The sequence below is a fragment of the Peromyscus eremicus genome, chromosome 7 (genome assembly GCF_949786415.1).
Source record: "Peromyscus eremicus chromosome 7, PerEre_H2_v1, whole genome shotgun sequence".
NCBI classification, from domain to species: domain Eukaryota; kingdom Metazoa; phylum Chordata; class Mammalia; order Rodentia; family Cricetidae; genus Peromyscus; species Peromyscus eremicus.
The window spans coordinates 101,728,614-101,742,419 of NC_081422.1; the positions used below are offsets into that span (position 1 = coordinate 101,728,614).

General features: G+C 52.4%; 1 protein-coding gene across 6 annotated transcripts in view; it reads left to right on the forward strand.

Moving 5' to 3' along the window:
* Positions 1-13,806, forward strand: part of Cacna2d2 (calcium voltage-gated channel auxiliary subunit alpha2delta 2) — a 135,949-nt gene that overhangs the window by 58,381 nt on the left and 63,762 nt on the right. For all 6 annotated transcript variants that reach the window (XM_059268570.1, XM_059268573.1, XM_059268569.1 and 3 more), the window contains exon 3: positions 7,646-7,762. In XM_059268570.1, the coding sequence (XP_059124553.1) occupies positions 7,646-7,762 (117 nt within the window). The remainder of the gene's footprint in view (positions 1-7,645; positions 7,763-13,806) is intronic.

Sequence of the window (13,806 nt, forward strand, 5' to 3'; positions counted from 1 at the left end):
CAGCTCATAACCATCTGCAATTCTAGTTCCAGGGGATCTTTCTCTTCTGGCCTCTGTGGGCATCTGGAACACATACAGTGCACAGACATACATGCAAATAAAACACCATACACATAAAATAAAAATATTTTTCAAATTTCTTTCATCCCTTGCCTGTTCCCTGAACATCCCCCTCAGTACTAAGAGAGCCAGAATGTGGGTAAAATTTAGTCATACACTGAGTGTCACACAGGCATAAGGCCATGGGAATACTGTCATCTAATTATGGAAGCCTGGAGCCGAGCCACTGTGTTGGGTGACTGTAGGCGATCCCTTAGCCTCCTTGACAGCTGGGCTCGCCATAGTTCCTGTGAGAGAGAACGCGTTACTCACCTAAGCAATGCTTCCAAGGTTTGGGAATCCCAGATGTGAGAAAGTTCCTTTAATTTTCCTGAGGTGGGATATGTTCCTCTGTTCACAGTACCCCTAGGAACCTTGGAGAAAAGACTTCTCGTTTTGGAACTGGGTGGTGGAAGCCAAGACTGTTCGCCCATGAGATGCAGGCTTCAGTAGAGACAGTCAAGTTTACCAAGGCTTTAAAGTCAGTGTGGGGCAGATGTGGTGGTGACCGCCCATGATTACAGCTCTTGGGAGGCTAAGACAAGAAGATCATGAGTTAGAGGGCGGTGTGTGCTACAAAGGAGCAAGGATCTGTCTCAGAACACAAACTGAATAAATAAAAAGTCCATTTAGAAGCCCAAGTTTCGGAGGAGCAAGGCAGGGCCACACCCAGGAACGCTCTCTGCTTCCTCTGAGTGTATGTAGGGCAGGACTTACAGGGAGAGGGACCTTCCTAGAGCCACTGTGGGGAAGTTGTCTCAAACTGGCCCCAGCCTGGCTAGGAAGATTTTTTTGGTTTATTGTTTTGTGTTGGGTTTTGTGTCTTTTGAAAAACAAGAGATTGAGCCTTTTTATGACATGGATTTTACAGCGTAACGAGGCAGCGTAATTTCCCATTCTCAGCGGCAAGTGCACTTTTTACACTAATTGCATAATTAGACATAATGTACTAATTGCAGTAATGGATGACAGTCAACTAAACTTTAACTTTAAAAACAGGGAGGCGTTGCTGGGGGTGGTTGGGAGGGACTTTATCCCCCCTCCCTGGGTTTTGTGAAGGGGATGGGGAAGCCTGCCCTTCTAAAGCTCTTACAGGCTTCCTCTGAGGGCCCAAGCCAGGGAGATGTCACAAATGTGGAGTGCCCCCCGGGAATGTGGGCTGTGTAGGTAGGGCAGGGCCAAGAAAGGTAGTGCTCTCAACGCAAGAGGGCCATGTCCTCACCTACTGAGGAAAGTCCTCTCTCATACCTTATGCAAGACTGGATTGTACTGGCCTGGCTACAGCTGTCTGTGATCCCCTCTAGACAGGGTGTTCTCAATATGAAGGTGAATTATTAACAGTGTGACAACAGTATACAAACCCTGATTGTGAAAATGTACCATATATAGCTGACGCACCCCGGAATGATGGCAGTTGACAGATGTGAGCAGGTAAGGAGGCCTGGAACTGAGTGGCACACGCTGGTACCCAGGCACTGACTGTGTTCTCAGGGCTCTCGTGTCACCTTGCCCTTGCCCTCCTGTGAGTTCTGTCCCTGGCAAGTGAAGCTGCCTGGGGGGTTCTCAATCACAAACACAACCTAGTGCAGAGCATCCTGCGTCAGGGGTTCTGTGTACCTAGTGTGGGACACCCTCTAAGTCCCAACAAGGCAGGGCCTGCGCCAGATCTATCCTGCGTGTTTAATTTTTATTTCTTTTTATGGTGTTTTGCCTGTATGTATATCTGTCTGAGGGTGTCAGATCCCCTGGAACTGGAGTTACAGACAGTTGTGAGCTGCCATGTGGGTGCTGGGAATTGATCCTGGGTCCTCTGGAAGAGCAGCTAGTGTTCTTAAATGCTGAGCCATCTCCCCAGCCCCATATCCTAGGTGCTTAAAAGGGAAAGAACTCCAGTTGCCTAGCCTTGCATCCCTCTTCCTGTCTTCAAGGATGGTTAGTGGTGTGTCATGACCCTTGATGAAGATAGGAGCCTGGTTGAGCAGCCTACCGGAGGCGAGGCTGGGGCCTCACACTAGCTCCACTCTGCCTGCCTTAGGGGATCTTGAGTTGGTCACTACTGTCCTCCACTCTCCTTACCTCCTTGCTGGCCTTGAGCTACCAACGACCCTCAGGTGTGGCTTCCTTAATCTCTAGCACAGCCCAGTCTAGCAGTGGATACCCATCATCAGTGCCAGACCCCAGGAGCCTCTTCCCCAGGAGGTCTAGTCTGCCATTGAGTCCACTTGTGCCCCTCCCCATTAGGAGCCTGGCAGCATGAAAGACCCGGTAGTTAAGACACCCACCTTGGCTGTTCTTTGTCAGACAAAGGAGCAGACACCAAGAGGTGTGGTAAAAGGGGGTTTAGAGTGCGGCTGCTTACCGGGGATACCAGACTCAGATGCTGGGGCACCTCTCTGGGCCCCACGCTGAGCCTGGGCCTTTGAGGAGGAGGCAAACAGATGCAGGCAAGCCTGCATCAAATCTTTCTTGTTCCATTTTCTTTCTGATTTAATTTTCCAGAGATTAGGGCCCGTTCACCTTCACTGCGGAGAGAAGCCTCGAGAGTGTGCCTGTTTTCACTCCCAGGGTTATGTGCTTGGTTAGAGGATCTAGCTGGTTCTGCCGGTCCTCCACCCCCTCCCTTCTGGAATGGCTGCCTCCCCACTGGCCCCCAGCTCTTCAGCATCATCGCATCTGCCCCAAGCGCCTTTCTGGTTGGTCAACTCCCAGCTCATCCCTTCAAACCCTTATGCCCCTTTCTGAAAAGTCTTACCTTCAAGTTTAGAGACAGATGCACAGGGCAGAACTACAAAGTACCCTAAGGCAAGGGCTTTGCATCAGACAGGCCCTGTTCAGATTCAAGCTCTGCTGTGGGACCTCACCTCTCTAGCACACAGCGTCTTTGCCTGTTAAATGGGGATGACAAGAATGGACTGTCTTCCTGAGCCATCAAGGATCAGTGAGGCCGAGTATGTAAAGCACCTGCCCCGGGTAAGCCAATGGGACTATTTCTGGCCTCCCCACCTTTTCTCTCTCTTCCCTCCTCCCTCTCCCTTCTCAACCTTCTCACCCAGGCTCAGGTCTGGGCCCCACTGTTGCTGGCTTTCTAGGACTTTGTAAAATGCCTCTGATGGAGTCCATCCATGCCACTTGTCCTGAGGTCTTTTTTTCTCCTCTGGTAGCTTTTTTTTTTTTCTTTTTGGTTTTTCAAGACAGGGTTTCTCTGTGTAACTTTTCACCTTTCCTGGAACTCACTTGGTAGCCCAGGCTGGCCTCAAACTCACAGAGATCCGCCTGGCTCTGCCTCTCGAGTGCTGGGACTAAAGGCGTGCACCACCACCGCCTGGCTACCTCTGGTAGCTTTTTGAATGTTCCTAGCGTCTGCGGAGGAGGCTGGCTCCTTCTGCCCTGCAAGTGTTCAGGTTTCCCGTCCAAGGTTGCTGCTCCGCAGACATCCTTCAGGCTCACTGCTTGTCTATGAAAGGCTGTTCCCAGAAAGCAGGAGGCTGGGCAGAGGGTTTGGGGCCCCCAAAGGGACTGCAGAGCTAGTATGTGTACCCTAAAGGTGGAAAGGCACCCTACTGAGTCACTACTATAGGTAGGGACTGGGAAGACAACTCAGTTGGTAAAAAGCCTGCCACATAAGCATGAGGATGTGAGGTTAAACTCTAGCACCTTTATAAACACTGGGACACTGGAGAGACAGGGGAGCCCTGGGACTGGCTGGCTAACCAATTTAGCCAGAGCAGTGAGCTCCAGATTCAGTGAGACCCTGCCCCCCTCCCAAAATAAGGTGGAGAACAATTGAAGATGCCACCTGATGTTGACCTCTGACCTCCACTTGTACACACTTGCCCATCATACAAACACATTTTTAAAAACTAGTGACTGGAAGTACATGATAGAAGTCCATGATATGTAGAACGAGGGACTCCATACAGCCTCCTACATTGTCCCTTCTGCCTTAGCCACCCCTGCAAGGCCATGTTCCTCTGGCCCTCTGCCATGTGCCTACATGGCTCTGTCTGCATCCCCATCCCAGCACCTTCCTTCCCCCTCCACTCCCCGGGATGAAGTCCCTGCCTCTTGCTCCACTACCATGGATGGCTGAAGAGCTGCAGCAGCCTGTGACCTCACTGGCCCCTTTGTTCACCTCAGACCATCTCTGTGGTTAAAGGTGAGGACCGCTGAGGCAGCATTGCTGTGGGAACTGTGGTTTTTCCAAATAACTCTCTGGGCCAAGGAAACGAGCAGGCGTGTAGTCCTGCTGTGGTTGAGGCCTTGTACCCTGTGTTCTGGCCTTTCTGCCATGTCCCAGCTGGTCCCAAGGCTAGGGGTTGGGGTTGGTGGGGAGCTAGCCCTTGGCAGGGTCCAGGCATTGCACTTTCTCTGGGCTTCCTCCTGGGTCCATGCTGGAAAGCAGCGTCCTGGCCCATGTCAATGTGGAGATGACTTTCCTTCTGGGGAAGGGCACCTGCTGAACTGTGCCATTTGTATCTCCCTTGGGCTCAGGGCTGAGCTCAGGGCCCTTCCAGGGAACAGAGCAGCTGGAACAGGTCCAAAGGAATGTTGAAAGTATGAGACATCAGAGGTCTGCTGTTCAGGAGCTGCTGCATATCAGGGGTTCATTTGGGATTGGGGACTGGCTGGCCTGACAGCTTGAGTGGCCACTAGGATTCTGTCTTCAGTACACCAGAAACTCCTTACAATCCACTTCCTCATTCTAGACAGGACTTAGAGCACATGAGAAGACAGAGTGGCCGGGATAGCATGGCAAGGTCTGCTAGCAATAGTCCAGAGAGGCTCAAATGCAGGCACCGGGGGCCAGCAGAAGGACACCATCGTAGGTCCTTCGGTAGAGGTAGAACAGGAAGAAGGCCTGGTAGAGGCATGCAGGGCTCTGGGAGCTCACACAGGCAAAGGTGGAGGGGTGAAACCTAGGTCCCAAAGCTCTGCTCTTAAGCACAGAATTGGGCATATGCCTTTGTTCAGTGTCCTCTGCACACAGGCGGGGTGCTTGCGGGGACAGCAAAAGAGCTAACTGTCGCTGTGTGCTATCAGTGGCTCCCTGGTGTCTGGACTCCTCTGTTATCACCTCCAGGGCTGAGATTGAGGTGTTAGGGAAAAAGACCGGGTGGCTGAGGGAGGGACTCGAGGGTGTGGGGCTGGACTTGGGCAAAACTCAGAAGGAGGTTGGCTACTCAGGAATGAAAGCTGATGGCTTTGGACAGATCTCAGCGGGCATGTCTAGCAGAAGAGTGGAGGCAGGGAGGGGACTGAGATTACCTCCTCAGCCTTGGTGATCTTAAGCAGTAGCCGTGGTGACACAGTGCAGGTTTCCAAGGACATGAACTGTGCTGTTCATTGGCTTGTAAGGACTCCCAGGTGTATGTATGTATGTGTGTGTGTGTGTGTGTGCGTGTGTGTATGTGTGTGTGTGTGTGTATGTATGTATGTATGTATGTATAAAATCGAACACTCATTTCTGGAAGAACCTCAGCCTCCAAGCTTTGTGTCACCTGTTGGGACCCTGAGGTATAGCCCTGACACTAGATCTCCTCGTTCTGCTGGTCCCAACCCAGTAGCCACAGAGGCTTCAAAGTGTGTTGTAAGCCTAGGAAAGGGGTTCCCAGATGTTTCCAGAAGACATGTCAGGAAACCAGCATGGCGCAGCCTCAGAGCCTGGGAATGACCTTGACAAGTGAATCTAATGTAAAGGAACTTCATCCCTTGGCCCTGATGAAGCCGGGCAGCTGCGCCCCCTGCTGGCACAAATAGGCTGGGTGCTGCTTCGACTGTGTAGCCCAGATCATGGCTGCTGCACAACCAGACCATGGTCCAAAGCAAGGAGGCGGAGGATGTGTTTTAAACCTCCAGACCTGAGAAGGATGGGTCAGAAAAGATATGGAGCCTGCCTTCGCCACTCAGTCCTGTGTCCAGAATTGTGCTCTTCTGTCTGACTCTCAGTAGGATACCGGCTCCCTGCATTTCTCTGCAACCCATGGGTTCTGATTCTTCCTTTCCTTTGCCTCCATCACAGAGGACCATCTGAGGACCTTAGTCCAGAGGCTGAGCCTGGATTCTATGGGACAACCTGCCCTGGTGTCCACTCAGAGCCTCAGCCCTCTCTGGCTGTACAAACAGGCTCTGCCGTTCACCCCCTAATTGCCACAGCTCCGTAGGAAGGAGCGACTTCACCACAAATTATTTTGTTCTAAGAGAAGGACAAAAAGAAAAGAAAAGCTGAAAGGAATGGGGGATGGCAGCAGGAGGAGAGGATTGCCTGAGCCTGCTTTGCGTGCTGCTGTAACCCGTGGGCTGCCAGGCACTGGGCAGGCAGCTAGGCTAAGGCTCTACAGCCCCCAGCCCCCAGCCCATCGTCTTGTCAGATGACAGAGTCCTTATCTCTACACCTTTTCTGTCAGTCTCCGACCTTATCACACCCTGCCTGTCCGTCTCTCATCAGGCGCCTCTGTCACCTCCTTATTGCCCCTCACCGCCAGTCCTCTCTGTCTCCACATGCCCCCACTTCTGCACAGCCTGGTGGCAAGGCTCTGCCGTGGTAGCTGGGCCTCTGACCTCTAGTGGCGGAGGAGCCAACTTGGTACAAACTTCCTGGAATCATTTGAATGGATGCACAGTCCAGGTCAGGCTTGGAGACCCTCACTAGTGTATAACGCATACATATGCATGCACATACCCAAGACCCCAAGCACGAACAAAGACACCTGCAGAAATCTGCCTCCGAGACTCCCATACCAGCTCCAGGCTGTGTCTAGAGGGCTTAACCTCACCCACCCCAAAGCCCACATGCTGGCATGTGCACACAGATGGCAGTGTCAAGCCACGTCACGTGCTAACCATCAATTTACATGCATGTGTACTCAGACTCCACCTCCTAAGGAGGGGAATGGGCAGATTAACTCTTCCTGCCTGGTCTCCCTCAATATTCTGTGCCTTGAATGGCAGAGGGGCCCCCAAGGGGCTCCTAGAACTCTCCCTAGTTTCTGCAAATGGCCTAGGGCAGCACCCGCAAAAGAAGCGCATTGCCTGGGGCTATGTGGAGGAGTAGCTATGCACATGCACCTGTAAGAGATTCATTTGTGGGTATGCACATGTATGTGCGTGTGTGGGTGTGAGAAGGTATTCATGTCGGGATGTGGTTTATGATATATGCTTTCTAGCTCCGTCTCCCTCGCCGCATACCCTGCTTCCTGCTTCCCATCCAGCCTACCCTTCCCCTGTGCTGCTCATAACCACTTTGAACTAACAGTGGATACAATTCATGGCCCCTGAAAGGAGATCCCTGAGGCTCAGACAAGGCAAACTTGGACCCATCAACCACCAATACCGGCCACCAACTAGCCCCCCCTGGACCTTCATCCCAGATGCAAACAAGCTCCGTGTTCCCCTCCCCTGAGATCATGAAGGCTTGTTGAGGGCCAAAGCTAGGGTCCTACAGGGACAAGGGCTGAACTGAGCTATGCATGCAGTGACAGTGTGTGAGGCCCTGGCATGGGAGTTATGGACCACTCAGGCCTCACCCTTAACCTCTGCTTCCTTCTAGATCTACAAGGACAATCGGAACCTATTTGAAGTCCAAGAGAACGAACCGCAGAAATTGGTGGAGAAGGTGGCAGGGGACATTGAGAGCCTGCTGGACAGGAAGGTGCAGGCCCTGAAGGTAGGCCAGTGTGTCCGGAGCGTGGGAACATCAAAGGAAGGCTGGGTGGAGTGACCTTGACCGAAGGCAGTGTTCCAACCCTCACCGTCACAGAGCACTTGGATCCCTGAATTTCAGCAGGAGCAACAGCTACAGGGAGCGCTGTGGGCGCTCATGGCAGTTGTGATTGGGTTTGGCGGCATGTGAGGTGACCTGGCAGACCTAGGCAGTCCTGCCTCTCCCTCCTGCAGGGCCTTGGGGCTTCCTCATTCCTCCCGGTCCCCTGGTCTGTCTGTGGGTGGTGGAGTGAGTGCTGGGTCAGAACGGTGACTTGTTGGTAAAGTGTACCCCTAGGTGGGCTGCAGGACCTGGTGGGGAGGGTGTCACACAGAGGCAGCCACAGGTGGAGAAGGCTGGAGTCCATGCTCTGCCTAGACCTTAAATATTTCTCTGCCTGCTCCGGGCCTCAGTCTCCCCGTTTATACTCAGAGAGGTTGCAGCTCTCAAGCACTGGGTTTCCATAAGTGGTAAGGCCTGCCAGGCTAGCCTGACAACAAACAGGCCCCTACTCACTCCAAGGACAGCAGGCGGGAAGAGGCTCTCAGGAGCTACAGAGTCCTTCATAAATGGGCAAGAAGCATCCGTTCTGACCCTAGATCAGTGGCACCATTGTATTTGCCCCCAGCCTATGTAGAAGATAGCAATATCTGGTTTTTTAAAAAAAGGAAGAAATCTTGATATGCCCTACAACATGGATGAGCTGAAACACATCATGCCAAGTGAAAGAAGCCAGTGACAAAGGCCACACGTGTGATCCTGGTTTTTTTATTATTATTTTTTATTTTATAATATAATTTAGTTCTACATATCAGCCACGGATTCCCTTGTTCTCCCCCCTCCCACACCCTCCCCTTTCCCCCAGGCCACCCCCCATTCCCACTTCCTCCAGGGCAAAGACTCCCCCGCGGACTGAGATCAACCTGGTAGACTCAGTCCAGGCAGGTCCAGTCCCCTCCTCCTAGGCTGAGCCAAGCGTCCCTGCATAAGCCCCAGGTTTCAAACAGCCAACTCATGCACTGAGCACAGGACCCGGTCCCACTGCCTAGATGCCTCCCAAACAGATCAAGCCAATCTGTCTCACCTATTCAGAGGACCTGATCCAGTTGGGGGCCCCTCAGCCATTGGTTCATAGTTCATGTGTTTCCATTCGTTTGACTATTTGTCCCTGTGCTTTATCCAACCTTGGTCTCAACAATTCTCGCTCATATAAACCCTCCTCTTTCTCGCTAATTGGACTCCTGGAGCTCCACCCAGTTCCCTCAGTCATTGGATGGGGTTTCTAGCATGACAATTAGGGTGTTTGGCCATCCTATCACCAGAGTAGGTCAGTTCGGGCTGTCTCTCGACCATTGCCAGCAGTCTATTGTGGGGGTATCTTTGTGGATTTCTGTGGGCCTCTCTAGCACTTTGCTTCTTCCTATTCTGTGATCCTGTTTCTGTGAAATGTCTGGGAAAGACAAATTCACAGACATGGAAAGCTAGCTCACTGGTTGCCAAGGGCTAGTGGGGAGAAGATAGGGCTGGTGAATACAGCGTTTCTTTTTGGTGGTGATGAAAATATTCTAAATTTAGATTATGGTGGTAGTTGCATGACTCTAATTATACCAAGAACCACTGAAATGCGTGTTTAATGTGACTGAATTTGCTATATCAATTAAATCTCTATAAAGCAATTTTTAAAAAATTCGCACATCCATCCACAACTATGGCCAGGATCAAGTCAAGGCAGCTAGCCTAGATCCCACATATCTAGACCCCGATAAAGAAGGAGTTCCCTTTTCTAGGAGCTGGACCCCTGCTGTCCCTCACAGTGTGACCCAGGTGCAGAGAAGAGGGTGGGGCTGGCCTTCTGACTCGAGGGAAAATGGGCTCTAAGACCTCCCAACAATTATGAACCCAGCAAACCTAGAGCTGTGCCTAGAGAGCCTGGTCTCACCTGACTTCTGGATCTCCTGGTCACAGATGAGGGAAGTCAGCTGAAGACAGACTGCCACAGAAGGGCAAAGCCAGTTTTCAGCTGTGGGGACCAAAGGTCTCTCTCGACTTGTATTAAACCATGTGCTCACGTACCCAGCTAGCACCCCACACCTATCCCACTGCCTCTCCCAAATGTGTCCCATTTTACCTTGTTCTGTCTCCTTGCCCTTCCCCCATTCCAGACCCCGAGTTTACACTCTGCTTCCTGGTTTCCCTGGCCCCTCCCAGTTTACAGAATGTGGCTGTCTTGATCAAACTTTTTTTTAGATAAGGTTTCAGTATGTAGCCCAGGCTGGCCTCATATGCCCATGCCTCCTGAGCTGGGATTACAAACATATACTACCATATCTGGCTGGCCAGCCCAAATTAGTGTTGGCGTCAGGGATATGTGGAAAAGGTCATGTTCAAGTCTTTGGAGGTGTTGCTCACAGACTTTAGGATGGGTTACCTTGGTAGAGGCTGGGCTGCGCTGAATGGGGGCAGTGAAAGCTTCCCAGAACCCAGACCCCGCCATCCTCCTCAGAAACACAGGAACAACCAACCCTAATAGCAGAGGGGGTTGGGGCGTGGCCATGGGCTTGGAGTCTTAGTCCAACTCTCATCCTGTACCCCACATACTCATCCCTGCCTGACAGACAGGACAGATATCTGCTTCCTTTCCACTGAGTTGACAGTACCAGCCTATTCCCTGGTACACAGTCAGTGCCAAATCCAAAATGATTTTCAGTGGAAGAATGATGGGAAAAGGCACTTGCCATGTGGTCAGTGTATCACAAATCATTCCCATAGCAACCCCAAAAGGAAGTCTTCGCCCCTTCCTCTTAGAGGACGCTGAGGCTTGGAGGTGTCAGGCCAGGACGTAGGAGAACCAGAGTTTGAACACAGGTCTTCCTGACTCAGAGCCCGGCCTGGGGCTCCCCACAGTCCCGAGGCATGCACTAAGGCAAAGCCCTTGCCACCCCAGCAGCTCCTTCTGTTGCAGGCTCACCCTGCACCCCAGAGGACAGAAGGACCGCCTACCCCTTGGTTCTAATTGTTCAAAGTAAGCTTTGAACTTCGTTATGTTTTAAATTTGCTTTTAATCAAGTTCTGGTCCTTTTCTTCTTCCCACATTTGTGTGCAGCCTGAGTGCAAATGAGAGGAGGGGCCTGGGGGGTCTTGACCCCCGTCCCCCATCCCGTTGTTCCTCCTCCCTGGACCCCACCCAGTAATCCAATTGAAAACCCTTGATCGGGTCTTGAATCTTATTTGGGGCTTGCAAAGAGGGAGCTGAGCACCGCAGGACACAAGTTCACTGTATTGTCCAATCAGGGTCCGTCAGATGTTTCCTGACCGGAAGTCCGGTCAGATAGAAGCAGGCCAGCTCAGGGCCTTGCAAACACAAGCAAGCAGTGTCCCCGGGTTCAAGAATCATGCTAGTCTCTCTGCTTTGGACATGCAGAGGGAACCCTGTCTGGAAACTTCAACTACCGAGGAGATGAGGCCTTTGAGCCAGGGCTTTTTAGGGCCTTGAGCCTCGGAAGGGACAAGAAGGTGCCTGAGTTCCTATGGTACACCATGAGAGCTGGGGCAGATTTGAAGCACGATTGTTGTGTCCCCATCCTCTCAAATGAGGACTTGGCACACAACCCCTTTCTCAGAACGGTCATTTATTCATTGTTACGTCCCCTTCGGTGTTGTCGCCAATACTGACTTAGGGCCAACCACGTGATAAACCCGAAGGTGCAGCAGGGAAGGATGGGCCGTGTTCACATCAAGACCATTCCCCGGTCCCTAACTTCCTTCTCTGTGCCTCCAGTGCCAGTTACTCAGGAGGCTAGGGTAAGAGGGTGGCTTGAGTTCAAGAGTTCAAAACCAACTGTCAGCATCAAGGGGCCATGTCTCAGAAACGTAAATAAAACTAAAGGCGTAGCCGGGCGGTGGTGGCGCACGCCTTTAATCCCAGCACTCGGGAGGCAGAGCCAGGCGGATCTCTGTGAGTTCGAGGCCAGCTTGGGCTACCAAGTGAGTTCCAGGAAAGGCGCAAAGCTACACAGAGAAACCCTGTCTCCAAAAACCAAAAAAAACAAAAACAAAAAAAAAAAAAAAAAAAAACTAAAGGCGTGAGCAGCCTCCTTGCCCAGGACCTCTAGCTTCACAACTCCAGGAGCTGTCAATCATAAAGGACAGTGTCCTTGAAGGGCATGCTGCTTGCCACGCATCTCTGGCACCTTTGCCGTGTGGTTTAGAGAAGAGGTCTTGGATAAAGTGGGAGATAAGCCCATAGGCAAGACTCAGGGCATGATGGCTTGGGGAGCTAAGTGCCAGAGAATGGGAGTACCCGGGTCAGGGCACCCAGGACAGGGTACCCAGGCCAAAGCAGATTACTGTGCACATCAGGGTGGAAACCGACAGCCTGCTCCAGGGAGTCCTTTGCCTTCCACCTCAGACAAGCCAGCGGCAGCGGTAAGGCCTGGCTGGGACTCCAGAACCTGGAAACTCAGGCCATACAAACTGACCGCACCTTCATATGTACCACCATTATGACCATGTAGCATTAGCTGTCTAGAGAAGGACAGGACCAAGGAAAAAGAAGATGAGGCATTGGCTGCCTCTGACAGGACCTTGACCTGTGATGACCTAGTGACCTTGGACAAATCCCTCTTCCCTCACTTTCTTTCTTAGACAATGAGTGTCCCTCCCAGGGGCCCCCACAAGGCTCACATGGGTGGGGCAGGGGGAAGTACAGCCCTGGCCTTGGATCTGGGGGCTCCAGTGGGCAGCACCCCCACCATCAGTGGCCTCTGCGGAATTAGCGTCATTTAAAGAGTAAAATTAAAAATCCTTCTGAGCGCAGCCGCCCTGCTAATGGCCACTTAACCCAATTAGCTGATGCATGTTGGCGGTGTGGCCGGGTCTGTTTAGGAATGGAGCTCTGAGCTGGGTGCTCGAAGGGGCAGGAGGTAGAGGCCAGGGACAGGAGAAGAAGGTTCCTCCCAGTTCCCACTCATTTGCTGCTTCCTCTCCAAAGCCTCGTCTCAGGCAGAACCTCTCACCCTCAGCTCCGGAGGCGGGCGCTTTGAACTGGATCTATCCTTGCAGGGCCTGCTCCAGGCCCTGGAGGGTGTTTGGTAGCATCCTTGCCCTCTACAACTAGATGCCAGGAGCATGCCACTCTAACGGTTGTGTCTCCAAGTATGGCCTAGTGTTTCCGGGTCAGATGGCACAAGCGATGTGACAGTAATGAACAGACGTCCCACAGGCAGTGCAGAGGGAATAGGGCAGCCTCAGCAAGAGAAACATTCCTTTCTTCCGAAGGGGCAATAGGGAAGGCTGCCTGGAAGAGGCAGCAAAGGGAATGACTGGGTACTGAGGCAGCTAGAAGCCAGCTCATCTGGGTCCAGTGGTGCATTCATTGATGAGGGTTCAACAAATAGGTTGGTCCTGGGAAATCCAGGCCACGAGTCATCTGCCAAGGCCTGGCCTGCAGTAGGAGCTTCGTAAGAATCTGTGGAACGGACGCTGGACTGTGGCTCCGGATTCTGCCGGAGCTCAGCTTCTGGGGTCAGACTCCGGTTCCGGGAAGCTCAAAGCAGGCACAGTTATGGCGGGCTGACAGGCAAGGGAGTCTGTAGCACCCGGTGCCTCCGCCCACCCTTCTCTGAGCAATTAAAAGGTGCTTATGTGGGGCTGGCGGTGGCTTCTGCCTCCCTTCCATTATGAACATTAAGAGATCTTGACCCTTCCACTTTCCCGCTCTTGAAAGGAGCTGCAGACACGTGGAGCCAATTAGGCGCAGGCGTAGGCGCCAAGGGCCTGAGCAGTCTTTCTCCCTGATTGCAGCGTTTAGAGCTGATTATTCTCCCCTCACCCAAACAGTGCTGCTTCCTGGCAAGGTGCCACCCAGAGGAGCCGCCTGGGGGCCCCTGGGGATAAGGATGCATTGGATTAGTGAATGGGCATCTATGGAACACCTTTCATGTGTGTGGCCAGGAAGAAGGAGGGTGGGGCAGGAATGGTGAAGCCCAGGTAGCAATGAGGTTTCTCCT